Raw genomic sequence first — 15,461 nt, forward strand, 5'->3', positions numbered from 1 at the left:
ATTTGACAGCGTTACCCGCCACAGCTGATTTTTACCCGCACTTGACGGGTGTTAATTTCAAACCCTGTTGGTAACCCATTCTATTTAACTATTTTTCAACTCTCTCATCATACTATGATACCCTTACGAAAATTAACCACGGTTTTATAGTAGTAAAAGGGTAGTAACCGTATTTTTGGCATATTAAATAGCCTACTATATGTATAACCACAGTTTTACTAAACTATAGTTAGTGTAGCAAACCCATGGTTGATTTGTGGTTACCATGTCTTTTTTTTTTCTTCTTCTTCTTTCTAGTAAAACCATGGTTAATTTTCGTAAGGGGGAGGTTAACAGACTTTGGCTATAACCTTTTTATACAGTCTATGGCTGCAACCCACCATTCCTTATTAGTTCTCACAGTGCTTGCTTATCTGTTTGTCTTCGGTAGCAACAAAACAATCTATATTGAAATCATGGAAACTAGCTTGTATAAACCGCAATTAAACAATTACTAAGATTAAAATAATCGTTAGTTGCAGCCCTACCCCAGCCCTGCACATTTTGTATGTCTCCCTCATCTATCACATCTGATTAACTCATCAGCTCATTAGTGGAGACTGCAAGACCTGAAGTGGGTGTGTCATATAAAGGGAGACATACAAAATGTGCCGTTCTGGGGGTACTTCATGGAGAGGTTTGAAAACCAATGGTCTAGGTCAAAATTTAAAAGTAGCCTACCATTCTGCATGTGAACATTGTTTAATGACTGCTTCTACTGTCCCGAATGGAGAGGCAAACCCATAGGCTCAATAAAGAAAAGGGGTGACAGAGAGCATGAGAAACTAAAGGAAAAGATTACCATCTGGCTCTATCTGTTCTGTCCCATTGTCTGCAAAAAGTCATTACAAATCACTCAAATGTTGTTTGATGTCTTTGAAGAAAAGAAAAAAAGACTTCTTAGCTCAGAGAAATGAGACCCTGGAATGAATTACTAATTAAAACAATTTATTACATCACATTTAAACATTCGTATTCATATTTGTAGGCTATACATGGTACATTTATAATAATCCCCACCTCAAAGCAGATTATTATAGAGCAGACTGTATACTGTCTAAACCTGTAAGTTTCCTAGCTATTGAAGATATTTCCTCACAAGCAGTGAAGAGATTTGTTACTTAGGAGTAAAATGCAACAGTAAAATGTTCATTTGTCATCAGCAGCTTTCATTGGGCACAATATATGGAGTTCACAGCCATTTTAATTTCCATCCGTCACATCCTCAGCTTCTGCGCTTCTTCGGTATCAGAGGTGGAGGGGTGTGATGTGGCAATGAATCTGCCACTTTATCAGGCTGTGGGAGATGCAAAAAATATATTAAAATGTATTGTAGGGCTATCAGTAATGTTTAGGATGTAGGCCCATTTACATCTTGTAAACTGTGGTGAACACTGAAGTTATTTGTTTTGTTATAATGATTATTAGCTAAAATACAACGACTGAAGTCTTGCCTGTTGTAACTGGAAGATCCAGCTTTGATAGTCCTCAGGGTAAGTGCAGGAGACAAGCAGAGGCTCCATCAGTTCTCCTGGAAAACATGTCACTTTATATCAGCATGAAGATATATCAGAAAACAGTTTAGAAAACACACTTGACGTTGAAGTTGGTATGTGGCTTGAAATCTGTCAGAATGGTGCACAGAAGCTATGAAGCGACATGAATCATATCCCATATTTTTGATTAAAAAAGTGCCTTTAAAGGTCATTTACTAGATATTTTTAGCTATAACTTGGTGCCATTTCAAATGAATTGCCTCTTTAAAAGTTTCAACAAAATGCAAGTGACAAGAGGAACACTGAGAATCCAGTCTGAGAGTATTTATCATCACATGGCTATATTCTGAAGCTGAGTCACAAGCTTCTGTATGACTACCACAGATCACTTGATTTCTGACTCTTATCTCAAAACATGAAATGCATCTAACTTTGACTTTCTTGGGGTATATAAAAAAATCTATATATCATAAATATAGTAGGCTATATCCTAAAATACCTCCGGCAAACTAACTAGCTATTGTTTCTAAAGGCTATTGTTTCTCATAACAAATGCAATATAAATTAATAAAAAAGTCATTATTCACCTGGTAATGATTAATAGGCTAGCCTTATTATAACAAATGTTATAATAGTAAAGTTAAGAACTTTGGTACTTTTTCATAAGAGCAAGTACAAGTCAGAATCGAGAGCCAATGGGTTCTAATGATGAGTGATGGAAAAACCTGGCCTTCAGATATTCCAATGATGGCATAGATTAAAGAGCCTGATGAACTGTTAAGGAGTAAGAAATAAACAATATCAATATAAGAAAATGTTAAGTTAGATTGACTTCCCATGGCGTGTTGAATTAGAACATTCTGTCAAACTAGCCTAAGTGTCTAAATAATATAAAATACATTATATATCCTATGTAAGCAAGTAATTGTTAACTAGCTTATTACTTTATTGCAGTTACGCAATCAACCAACTTTGCATGTGGAGTGGATAGCACAAAAGACCATTTTACAAAAATAAACATTTAAGCAAACATCAACCCCCCCCCAATGTTCAAACCAAAACTACGCCATTGGTTCTCACGACAATTCATAGTGAAATGACTGATATGGCAGATAAACATAGCACAGATATGTGCTTAAAGAAAGTAGAGAGCATTGCCACATCCTCCACTGAGGTGCAGCGTATAATATAAAAACGTTACCACAAAGTGACAATATATATAGCTAAATGTGCTTGCCCAAACAGAACGGAATATTTTTCTGTCCGCCATACGAAGGTCTGTGACTGTGACTTTATACATATTAATTTATATACAAATTACAGGTTATGTCCAAGTGTTCCCTTGTGAAAAAGAAGTAGCATACATTTAAAAAGAGTGTTTATTACGCAATAATACAGAAATTATATACTAATTTGCAAAGTTCAAACTGCATAACATTTTTAGTCAATTGCAGTTATCTGAACTTAAGAGTGTTTTTTGGTGTTGAAACAATTTTCACTCAGAATTTACTAGTAAATTTAACAAACAGTTACACAGAATAAGCATGTAACACTGAATTAACCTTTTCAGTGGTGAGTTTAAAATATTCCAGCGGTCCCCCCAGAGTGAGTTTTTTTTAGGCGACCGTTATTTTAGAACGTTTCCCCTTAATGTTTCCATGGCGACGCGTCATGATTGTCACGTGACACACCGCGGCCACAATAACACTGTATGACAGATGGATCGCTTTTATTTCGTTTTTTCCTTTTTTATTCAAAATATTCATAAACCTGCTTACCATATAATCAACTATCTGATATTCCGATTCACAAATATGTGCAAATGAGTGTGTTTTATCGTTTAAAAACAGTTCTAAATGATCTTGATCGTGATCTGTAATGTGAGATGGGCGCCGCCATGTTTGTTCGCGCGGCAGTTCAGAGAGTCCTGTCAGTGGGATTTACATCACGTAAATTCATCAATTTCTTGCGAAATACATGCAAGTAAGTGGCGCGTGAGATGGGAGGAGAATAGAGTGAACTTTATAGTTACTTACACTATGTGTATTTGGTATTAATAAAACACGTCTGAAAATTATATTTGAATGGATTGTTATTGCTGCTTCCATAAACATCTGAGTGTATTTTACGAACTCTAAATGTATTGTTTTACTAGTACTTATGTGTATTTAAATGTCTAAAGCATAAAATAAACATTATGTGGTTAAAAACACTGCATAGATGCGATTATATGACAAGTGCAGCTGCATCTCAGCATCAGTCAACGCGCGAAAACGCAGTTTGAATTTGGCAGTTATGCGACGTCACCGAACGTTCTAAATCCCATATGTGGGACCGTACTCCCAGTGGCACGGAAATGAAAATCCCATATGTGGGACCGTACCGCTCAAAAGGTTAAACTTTACATTTTTAAGTAGAATAACTGAAATAGCAATGTCTTGCAAAACGTACTTGAATAATCTTTGCTTTATTTACACCTTTGAAAAATCATGTTTTACAGTGTACATCTTTATTTCATAATTACTTGTCTTTGAAATACAGTATGGTTAAAGTGTACTGCCAAAATTGTAAACTAAAATATATTTTAATTTTATTTCTATGTCTAAATATATTTATTTCATGCTGTAATGATTTAATATTAACTTTAAATGTAATATCAAACAACACGCAACATTTAAAATAATAATAAAGTATTTTACATGTGCTTTAGTATGTTAGTCAACAAAACAAACTTCTTGATTCACTTCAAACTTAATGATTTAAAATATGCTTTAATGTTAAATGTTTAATTTGACATTATTTCAAAGTGCACTTTGTGTTTTACAGAATTGGATTATCTGCGAGTAGTTTTTAAAAAAATATACTTTAAAATATACATTTTAAGTACACTACAAGTGCACATTAAATACAATTAAGCACACTTCTTTTAACAAGGGTAGTTTTGCAATAATAAAGCTGTTCAGAAACATACATACCTGTGAGTTCAAACTCCAATCTGCCAGGTAATGCAGATCTTTCCATGGCTTTAATGCTCTTTAGTGGCAGACGGCCCTTCAGTATAAAACAGTACAACTCAGTAAGTGCTTTGATGTTGCATAAACATTGTTTATTGTCACTTAAGTTGAGGTCAAATGATAATGATTCTGGCCAGAAGGTTTTTCATGAAGATGCACTTGATAAAGGAATGTTCTTTTTCTAACTTCGCTCGGTGTTATGCCTCCGCTGTTTGAGGGTCTGCACACGCAGGATGAGGGTGAACCCGGGGACGAGGACGAGGACGCAGAGGGCGATGCTAACTCTGATCTCCTCGATTTAGACATGGACGACGAGGAGGAGGAAGACAACTCCCTCTTCCCAGTCCAACAGTCTAGGCCTCCTAGCGCCAATGCCTTGGCTTCGCAAGTCGACAATAACTTGCACAAGGTGTGCAAGCGAGCTGCGGCGAAATTGGGCCTAGCTTGGCCCGTGGCCAAAGACGCCGAAGGAGCGGAGAGGGACCTTTATGATGGGAAAAGGTTGCCTCCCGCTCAGCCTGCAGCGAGACAACTCCTGCCTGCCGTGCCCACTTGCATGAAGGAAATGTCCCATTATTGGTCTAGCCCTTTTAAAAGCAAGCTCCCTACTAAGGGCCATTCCATGTTGAAGATTCACGGGTTGGGAGAGCTGGGGTTGGCTGGACACCCAGCGGTAGTGTCTTCAGTGGCTTGTGATCTCCATCCGAATCGGCGCTCTATGTCTGCCTCCTCTCAGATCTCTCTGCCAAGTAAAATGGAGTGGTTGACCGCGTCGATATATCAGAGGATGTATAAATATGCGGGGCAGTCCGTGTGCTCGCTGAACGCGGTGACTTTACTGTTAGCGTATCAAGCGGAGATTTTGGAGGAGATGGGGCTGCAGTTGGACTCAGGAGTGCTGAGAAATTTACATCGTGAATGATCTGATTCTGTGCTCTTCCTGCGGCGCGATTCAGGGCTGTGGCCGCATGATGGGCTTGGCTGTGTCAGGTGAGAGAGCGTTATGATCTGGTCAAAGACCTGGTCACCTGGTTCGGTGAGCTCTCCTCAAAGTCTGAGAGACGAGGAAGCTCAGAGTCATGTTCAACAGTGTCACCAAGCACTCTCTCGGTGTGTTCAAACACCTTTCAGTTTGGGGAAATTGAAAATAAAGAATGCATCAACGCATCCAAGCCACGGGCTGAGGGCGATATGCTCCCCGAGTTCAGAAAACACATTAATAAATGTTGCACTATCACAGCCAGGCAAGCAGCCGAGGGCGATATGTTCAAGAGACTCAATAAACACACGAAAATCCAAAGGTGTGAGAAGCGCTACCCCAGTCTCACCTCTGGAGGGAGTGCTCGCTCATCACTGTGCGACGCCAGCCGGGCAGAAGTGTACAGAGGAATTCTCTCTGCCCGGATGGCCAATTGGCGCGCATGCGCGGTTCATCCGTGGGTTTTGTCAACAATTTCACGAGGAAATAGACTTCAGTTCGCCATGAAACCACCTCGATTCAACGGGGTGATTGTTAATTCCAAAGAAAGGGAGCACAGCCCCTTCGTCCAATTCTGGACCTTCGTGTGTTAAACAAGCACCTATGAAAATATTCGTTCAGACACACGAAGCGCTTTGTCGATCGATTCGTTCAAACGATTGGTTTGTGACAATCGATATGTCAGACGCTTATTTTTATATAGACATGTACCCCTCTTACAAGAAATTCCTCAGATTTGAGTACCAAGGCACAGCATTCGAATGTCAAACTATTCCATTCGGGCTAGCTTTAGCTCCGAGGGTTTTTACCAAGTGTGTGGAAGCTGTCCTGTTTCCGTTAAGGGAATAAGAATATTGTCCTACATAGACGATTATCTGATATGCTCGCCGTTGAGAGAGCAAGCAGTGAAAGACGCAGAGATGGTGCTAAATCATCTCAGCAGCTTGGGGTTCATGATCAACATGATAAAGAGCCGCTTGCAGCCCTCACAACAAGCAGAATATTTGGGGCTCAGCATAGACTCCCTCTCTTATCATGTCAAACTGACAAGAGGGGAGAGTCGCGTCTTTCACACAATGCGTCACCCGCTTTCAGATGGGGAAAGTGGTTCCGTACAGCCTGTGCTTACAAATGCTGGGTTTAAAGGGGTCATATGATGCGATTTCAAGTTTTCCTTTCTCTTTGGAGTGTTACAAGCTGATTGTGCGTAGATGAGATCCCTGAAGTTGCAAAGACTAAAGTCTCAAAACCAAAGAGATATTCTTTATCAAAGTTAAGACTCGGACATGCCCCCCTAAAATGGCTCATTCAAACACGCCCCCACATGTCTACGTCACGATGTGGAAATATTTGCTTAATGGCACCCAAATGTTCAGGCAAAGAAAGAAGGCGTGGTTTCAGTAACCGCAGCAGTGTTGATGCAGCCATGCGAGGGAGACGCTGTGTGTTTCTATGTGAAAGCAAAAGCACTTTATTTGGCCTTCTGAAAGTAGATGCATTTAGGAATCATTAAGATTACTTACAACAGAACAGCACAAACCAGATGTTATCACAACGCATTTTATGGACGACCATTTCGTGAACCTAGGAGAGGAGGTAATTCTGACTTTGCTATGACAAACTGGCGCTTCTGAATCAAGACTGCAATTATGTTTTGTTATTAGTTTAAGTATTGACTGTTAAAATGCGGGATTTTGTGCGTTGTGTGTGTGTGCTCGCATGTGTGAGAGAGGGAGACATGGTCACACAACCGCGGCTTGTGTGCAAATCAGGTGCAAATACATATGAGCATCATTACTGTGTCTGTCACGACTCTGTTCCTCTCTCGGGCTCGAACTGATGGTAAAACTAACAACATTATTAACTGTCTTTACATTTATTTTGAAAGCTAAAGCTCGCGATTATGGAAATGGGCGTTATATTTCCAACTCGGGCTTGTGGTGTTCGGCCAATCACAATGCACTGTGTCAGCTGGCCAACCAGAGCAGACTGCGCTTATCGGAAGGAGGGACTTTGTAGAAAACAGAGCGTTTGAGAGAGGCGGAGCATAGAAGACTTACAATAATGTACAGTGTTTGAAAAATAATGTGTTTTTTGAACATTTAATCATGTCAACATATTCTGTTACACCAAATACACAAAATAATGATCTTTAAAAAAGCATCATATGACCCCTTTAATGGCTTCGGTGATTTCAGTAGTACATTTGGGACTGCTCAAAATGAGGGATTTTCAGCGCTGGATCGCGCAGTTACGCCTGTGCTCTCGGAGGCATCTCAGCCGGCTGGTGAGAGTTACTCACACGTGTTTCAGAGCTCTCAGGAATTGGAAAAGCTCCGTGATTCTCAGAACTGGGATTCCCTTGGGGGCGATCACCATGACGACGGACGCGTCCTTAAAGGGCTGGGGAGCGACTCTAATGGGCAGAGCTGTGAATGGCGTGTGGCCTCCGCAGCTGATCACAAACACATAAATTATTTAGAGTTGCTAGCAGTGTGGTTAGCACTGAAACATTTTCTGAGCTTTATCAGAGGGCAGCATGTGTTAGTGAAGACCGACAATTTCACAGTGGTTGCTATATATATATATATATATATATATATATAGAAAGGGGGAAAGTCCCCCAATAATTTAACATTGCATCTTCAGAGTTGGTATTTTGGCTTTATATATGATCAGACATTTGCACTTAATTTCTTAAAATCATACTCAAATGGAGTTAACAAGATTTTTATGACCGAATGACAGAGATCTGTGTTTTGTCCATCATTAGAACGCATCTGAGGTAGTAACAGCATCACGTTTTAATTAGTTTGCAGATTTAAAATTTATTGTAGCTATATGGGCACTCAGTTTCTCTTGTTGTTTAATACGTTTGACCAAAATCTCACGATATAAAAGACGAACCGCTATGCACAGGATATTTAAAACGTACAAAAGTGTATTGGCTACAACTAGACAGCAAATGCTAAGACAGACTGCTCTTTAAACATACAAAAACATTAGCCTTTATAGACAGCGTTTCTTGAGTAAAGGAAATGCTGCTCTTATTCAAACATCAGTTCTTTATTTACCCTTGCATTGTGAAGAAGTATACGTCTGTCTTCAAACTGCATGTCACTGTGCTTACTTCTGAATGGAGGCGGGGTGGAGTTATGAGGTTTGACTAACAATTTGAGGATCCAATCTGACCAGCTCTTTTGAATGCTTTTCATTGGTTAATATTGGTAAACCCCACAAACAGACATAGTGATGACCAATAGCACTTATAATAATAATAAATAATAACAAAATATAATAGAGATATGGAAGTTTTAGATAATTTTTCAGCACACCCGACAACCTGTCATGGCACACTAGTGTGCCACGGCACAGTGGTTGGGAAACACTGCTCTAGCCCACCCATGGCCAGACGTCCTTCTTTATGCATTCCCTCCTCTGAGCTTAATTTCCCCAACTGTAGCCAGAGTGAGGGAACAGGGTCTGTCATTAATACTGATAGCTCCATGCTGGCCATCCAGACATTGGGTGGCCGAGATAGTCCAACAAGGCTTGGCCCCTCCCTCCACGGAGGGATCTACTGTCTCAGGCGGGGGGAGAACTTTACCACCCTCACCCAGACAGGATAGCTCTCTGGGCTTGGCCCGCGAGAGGTGGAATTTGACCATCATTAGTCATACATACTATACAGAGTGCAAGAACCTCCTCTACTCGCTCACTTTATAGCAATAAATGGCGAGTCTTTGAAAGATGGTATGAACAGACTCACATAATGCTTAGTGGAGGATATTTTATGCTTTCTCCAAGATCTTTAGATAAGGGGAAGGCTTTCTCTACCATTAAGGTGAATTTAGCAGCTATTTCAGCTTGTCGTGTAGGTTTTGGCAAGAAATCGGCAGGTCAGCACCCCTTGATAAGTCTTTTTATGAAAGGGGCATGCTGTATACGTCCGGTGTCCTGACAGATGGTTCCTTTATGGGATTTATCCATCGTCCTAGAAGGCCTCTCTCAACACCCTTTTGAGCCATTGGAGGGAATTGGTCTTAAGTTTCTCACTCTTAAGACAGTGCTGCTCATAGCTTTAGTAACGGCTAAGCGTGTGAGTGACTTACATGCTTTGTCTGTTAGCCCGTCTTGTTTGCAGTTCGCTCCAGGGCTCACTAAGGTTTCCTTTCGCCCCAACCCGGCTTTTGTGCCTAAGGTAGTTGACTCAGCGTATAGGTGCCTATCGACTGAACTGGAAGCTTTTCACCCTCCTTCGTTCTCTTCTCCAGAGGAGCAGAGGTTGAATTCATTATGTCCGGTACGGGCACTTCATACGTATGTGAAAAGAACAGCAGGTTTTAGAACTCATGACCAGCTGTTTGTGTGATGGTCTACTCCTCGTCCGCGGCTGTCTCATTGGATCATAGAGGCTATATCTTTAGCCTATTTGCAAGGGTCTTCAACCGCCTAGGGGCTTGAAAGCCCACTCCACCCGGGGGATGGCTACATCCTGGGCCTTACTCAGGGGAGTTTTGGTCCAGGATATTTGTTCAGCAGCAAGTTGGGCTACGCCACGTACTTTTGTGCGGTTCTATAGACTGGACGTATCTGAGCCTTCCTTAGCACACGCAGTGCTGGGAGCCAGTTGTTCCGTGCCCATTTAACTGTTATGGTGGTTAGCAGTGGTATGGGTGCAATCCGCAAGTGGTCTATATCTCCCATAGTGAAACACCGAGCGAAGTTAGAAAAAGATTGATTGGTTACTTAATGTAAACCCGGGTTCTTTGATAACAGAGTGAGGTGTTTCACCAGCAATTCCCTCCTTGCACGGATACGGGAAGAAATCTCTCTATAATGTCTTTGGCAGGGGTCGACCTGACTGATATAGGTGGGGCAGACGTGGTATCATAGGAGCTTCCACAGTTGGCCATGCCCAAAGCGATTCCCATAAGTGAAACACCTCAATCTGTTATCAAAGAACCTGGGTTTACATTAAGTAAGTCATCCACTCTCTTTTTAAAGGAACAGTATGTTTAAACCCCACTGTCAGCAGTTTGTGACTTTTTAACTAAGTTTATTTTTCAATCAAATAGGGTTCACCAATTGAGGTTGGCAAATACATTATAATAGCTGACAGTAGCACACATACTGCTGATAATGCAGTGTTCTGTAGAGCTCATTGTTTAGTCAGCAAAATCAGCTTACTTCATATTTCACACGTACACGATGACAGTCGAGAGACAGAATGAGGAGGTCACATGGGAAGAGCACAAGCAAACGCTCCTGAGGTCCCAGGAAACGCCGGTCCTGTTGTTTGAGAAAGGTCTGTTTAGTACCATCCTGAATTACATGGACACCACACTCTATTTATAGATCTATTTATAATTGTACCTGTGTGTATACGTTGCTGATGTGCACCAGTGACAGGTATCTGGGATAGCCCATGTGCTGAATGGGTGTTCCCTCCCATTGCAAGATGGGAGACCGCAGTAAGTACCTTTTAAGTTCCTCCCTCTTCCAGTTTTCATTACATGGCACCTGTAACAGTGAAAATAAAATGTAGGAGCAACTTTTTTTTAAATTGCCAATGTTTTTGTGAGTTCTGTATAGGATATATATTTCAGTACAAGACTGAATAAGATCTACCAGGTATGAGAGAGTACTATGGGATGGGCTCAGCTGTTGCCTTAGGGATTTGTATCTCCTGTCCTCGATGTTCTCCATCCAGGCTTTTGTTTCAGCAGCAGTAGCACAGACGAAGATCTTTGAGTCCACCATAGGGCCTAAAGGATATATCATAAATATAGGTGTATTATAAACAAAACATTTTGTGACCTCCAAATTTTCATTTTTAGGTTTAATTGTGATCAAGTGATTTCTTTTGCTCTTACCGCTAATCTCAAACATATGTGGAGAACTGGGGTCCTGCTGTGAGATCAGACGCACCTCAATGGCTGAGAGAGGAAGAATGCCCTGTGACGAAACACAGATGTCAGTTTAGATTGAAACTCATGCCATTTAATATTTGATAATACTTATAAGAGTCTTACCTCATAAATAAAATCATTATTAGAGCTGTCCAAAGCGAGGATTAACAAATGGAAGGAAAATAAAACCAGGTATCTTTCACTCATAGCCTGCAAACAGAAATCGTAATGCAATTGCAAGTTAGAAATACGCATTAAAAATATTAATTTGGCTCCAAACATTGAGTAAAATCAAAGGACATCTTTTTCAGTAGTCAGTGGCAGATTGGCACATGAACGGTAGTATAAAACAATTTAGTTGAATTGTTACCTTTGTGAATCCACTGTGTAAATACACTGAAGATGAGTGGATAATGTCTCCATAGGTGTGTGGTGCCTGTCCTTCCCATTCTCTGATACGTTGAGTGTATAGCCGATGATGGAGCTCCTTTTTTTTTAAGCCCCAAAGCACCAGCTGACAAACCGGAATACAAATATCACTCTACTTTATGTTATATGAAGAGCATGTAATGTTGATAAATGCACAGACAATCATCATATTTATTATTATTAGTTTATTTTTTAAGCTGATAAACACATACTTGTGAATTGTTGTGTTTTGTTGTGTCCTTCACAGTCACAGAGACAGGATCTGGGTCCTTACACAAGACACAGATGTTGAAATGCAGATAAAGCTGATCAAACTCTTATTCAGTGCAGACATTTTATTAATCTAGATGTATATTAACACAGTGGCCCCATAACGTTTTTGATACTTTAATGCACTTAAGCTAAACACCCTAGAATGTTACTTCATTATACAAGATATAAAACCAAGTGGCATCTGTACACCAATGATGCTATTTTCTTTCAAGTAAATGCCAGTCGGTTTGATATTTTGATTTTTAGCTGTCAAAACCTTTTTTCTTTTGTGGTCACTGTGTACTTTGTTTTGTTTTCTATTTGTCTTTGTTAATGTCTTTTGTGGAAACATAGCTACGCCCTTTGCCACTTCCTGTTTACTGGCTTACCTCCTGCGTCAGGTGCCTCACAGAGGGACAGCGATGAGGACCTTCATCTGTGCCATTCCTTGTGGAAATTTGGAGCCTGTTTTCAGCAAGACTCCAGATTCTGAAAGAGCAGATGGCTAAACACTGTCAAATCACTTTATCTTGCAGCATAACAGATGAGGATTTAAGAAATGGAATGCAAATTGTTCTGCTCTGCAGCTCTGCTGTGTGATAGATTTAGCGGGATAGAATTTTGGTTCTATGCAAGAATCATGCTTGGCTGTTTTGCATGTTAATGCACTTTAACGTTAAGCATGCTAGAAAAAAAAACTGTTCTGTTTTGTAAAAAAATTATAATAATTTAACATGGAAGTAACATGGAACAATGATTTATCATTGTTGTTATTTATTTAATTATTAATTTATTTTATCGTAAATTATTAATTAATTGTATATGAAGAGTTCAGATGCAAAAGCCTCTAAGTGCCATCTGAAATTTCCTTCTAAAATTAGCATTTTTATCAGACTCCTATGTTTAGGTTCAGTAATTTTACTCTAATAGCAACGCATATGTCCTTTTCTATGCAATTAAAGTGAAATAACTAAACATAAATATAGGAACCTGATAAAAATGCTTATTTTAGAAGAAAATTTCAGATGGCACTTAGAGGCTTTTGCATCTGAACTCTTCATATATTTGCTTCATGTGGTAAAATTTTAAAAAATTAGTTGAGTTGATATTACTAATATCAAGACATATTGGGTTATGCCAATAAAAGTAATTTTAAGGTTCATATCAGGTGGAATCTCCTTCATGTGACAGCCTCAATTAACTATATTTTAGCGTGTGTATAGTTTTCCATTAGTAAAAACCATGAAGCTCATCCCAATCTATTACATCCATTTAGATACCACATATAACAAATAATCACCCTATAGTCAGCCTGAAGCCATTGCTTTTATTACAAATTCTTTATCAGCGCACTCTAACAAATACTTTTTATGAGACTTGTTCCCTAAATGTTGCTTATTTCATCCCCAGACCCTCTGTTCCCGCTGCTTTTACCCATGCTGCTTGCTGGGGAAGTGCCCAGACATAAGCAGCTTACTGTGGGTGGTGAATGACAAGCAGACACCCGCCATCTGACCCTTAATATGCTCGACTCTTTAAAATACACCCACAAAACACTTCAACAGGTATATTGCAAGGCCGCCGTCCACTTAAATAAGTAATTTAACTTTACTATTACTCTAAACAGACAATGTTTTCACCCCCGATGCATATTAACAACCTGTGTGTATTTCCACAGATTGGCCGTTGTCTGATCCCCGTTTTTCTGCTAGTTTGGCCACATAAAGCTTATGAGCTCTAATTAACTCCCACTCTAATCCCTACAGTCACCTAATGAGAGGATTGAGGCTTCCAGCTCGGAGTAAGACACCAGACTGCTCAAACACACTTGGCTCCTTTAATTAGCTATACTAGTTGCATTAGTTCTGCCTCATTTGGTGTATGAGAGGCTCTAATGAGATCTGTAGCTGCAAGTCTGCTGCCCATCCACGGTAAACACCACCATTGTGAGGGGTATAAAACAACTCAGACTTACACAAGAAGCTCAAGATGTTTCACACAGTTACATCAGATACATTTCAGATGGACGGAATTGAAGCAGAACAGTTTGATGCTTGAAAAAGGTGTCCGTTTCTAAAAATAACTTGGCTGAAACTGTCACGTTTTCTCACTATAAAGACCATTAGTCTTAAAATATACTAAGAAACAAACCCAGCCACTTCTGTTTTAACATACACATGATTATGAGCAACTATCCTACTAATTTCTTTTAAAACCCCTTGCGGTTTTCGAAATGTTATCAAACATTACCTAACACTCTGAAAGAAGGAAGTTCTGCTACTATGTATATTCTGACTGCCCAAGAGCCTGGTTCCTACTAAACTGCATTTGCAAAGAAACTCTTACCCTGCATTGTTGATTTCCAGGAGTTCGATCTCATCTGGGCCCACTTCATCAGTCCCTGTATGCCTCTGGGTCACACTGCAGCATCCCATAGCTTGTCTACACCTTACCTCTCCTTTCCACAAACACGTCTCCAATGGCTTCTCCTCTAAACTACACACTGAGGGCCATCTGGTCACCCCCACTCGCCCCACACCCCGACAGACTATAAGCAGGGTTCAAGAATGAGTTGCACAGAAGCTAGACATTGGAAAAGACTTTGGACAGAAGCTGACAAAGTCGAGCGAATGAAGAGGAGCGAGAGAGGTATATGAAACTTTCAAGCACAGCAGTTAGACACAAATACTGCTCTATTTCTTCCTGTTGGTATCAGTGGTGACGCAGCAGCGGCCAACAACTTCCTCAGTTCACTCAGTTTCATCTGCGAGTGAGCTTGAAAGCACTGAACGGTTTGTTTTCGACCTTGATTTTTTTGGGGACGCAAGCAGCAAATCCCACTTAAGATGATTACACCTCATGAAGTCAACACACAAAAGTAGGCAAAAAAGTAGTCACAACAAAAAAGCCACAGGTGAGTCTGAGACATGTGTGTTTACTGGTAGTGAGGAGCGTGTTAGTGTGTATAGAGGTCTAATCTGGTGTTTGTTTTGTCGCATGTGCCACAGATGGAGGAAGAAGGAGGGTCCTGTGGTTGCAACACAACACACAAAAAACCCGGGTGATTGTCTGAACTTCACTCAGAGAGAGCATTCAAAATTTACTTCATTGAAGAAGTTATGGTAACTTGGTGAAAAACAACTGATGATGAGCAGAAGCATCGTATTTGATTGAGTTGTGAGATAAGACATAACCTCACACCCTCCCCCAAAATAAACTTTTTTTTTCTTTTTTTTTAAAGAAATATCTTTATAAAGCAAGGACACAATAAACTGACCAAAAATGCCAATGTTACAAAAAAATATATATTTCAAATTAATGTTGTTGTGCCATGTATAAA

At 40.0% G+C, this 15,461-nt stretch overlaps 1 protein-coding gene across 2 annotated transcripts; it reads right to left on the reverse strand.

Moving 5' to 3' along the window:
• Positions 1-966: 966 nt before the first annotated feature.
• LOC131532073 (uncharacterized) lies at positions 967-14,801 on the reverse strand. 2 transcript variants are annotated; one of them, XM_058763425.1, is made up of 12 exons: positions 14,468-14,801; positions 12,511-12,610; positions 12,082-12,138; positions 11,811-11,981; positions 11,564-11,650; positions 11,405-11,486; positions 11,160-11,296; positions 10,905-11,051; positions 10,719-10,820; positions 4,511-4,586; positions 1,494-1,570; positions 967-1,336 (listed from the first exon to the last, which is right to left on the reverse strand). In XM_058763425.1, exons 1-12 carry the CDS (start codon positions 14,554-14,556, stop codon positions 1,265-1,267), a joined length of 1,197 nt encoding a protein of 398 aa, XP_058619408.1. In that variant the 5' UTR covers positions 14,557-14,801; the 3' UTR covers positions 967-1,264. The 2 variants fall into 2 exon arrangements, with proteins under 2 accessions (XP_058619408.1, XP_058619409.1); XM_058763426.1 differs by having other exon boundaries at positions 11,811-11,954; positions 14,468-14,797.
• Between the last annotated feature and the right edge of the window lie 660 nt (positions 14,802-15,461).

Source organism: Onychostoma macrolepis, chromosome 23, assembly GCF_012432095.1.
Source record: "Onychostoma macrolepis isolate SWU-2019 chromosome 23, ASM1243209v1, whole genome shotgun sequence".
In the NCBI taxonomy this organism is placed as follows: Eukaryota; Metazoa; Chordata; class Actinopteri; order Cypriniformes; family Cyprinidae; genus Onychostoma; species Onychostoma macrolepis.

Bases quoted from the DNA above. Each gene is read 5' to 3' on its own strand.
- LOC131532073 (XM_058763425.1), bottom strand. From the start codon at position 14,556: ATGGGATGCTGCAGTGTGACCCAGAGGCATACAGGGACTGATGAAGTG. The intron at 11,487-11,563 runs GTAAGACTCTTA...GTTTCGTCACAG, and splicing joins ATAATGATTTTATTTATGAG to GGCATTCTTCCTCTCTCAGC. The intron at 1,337-1,493 runs GCAAGACTTCAG...CATCTCCCACAG, and splicing joins GGATCTTCCAGTTACAACAG to CCTGATAAAGTGGCAGATTC.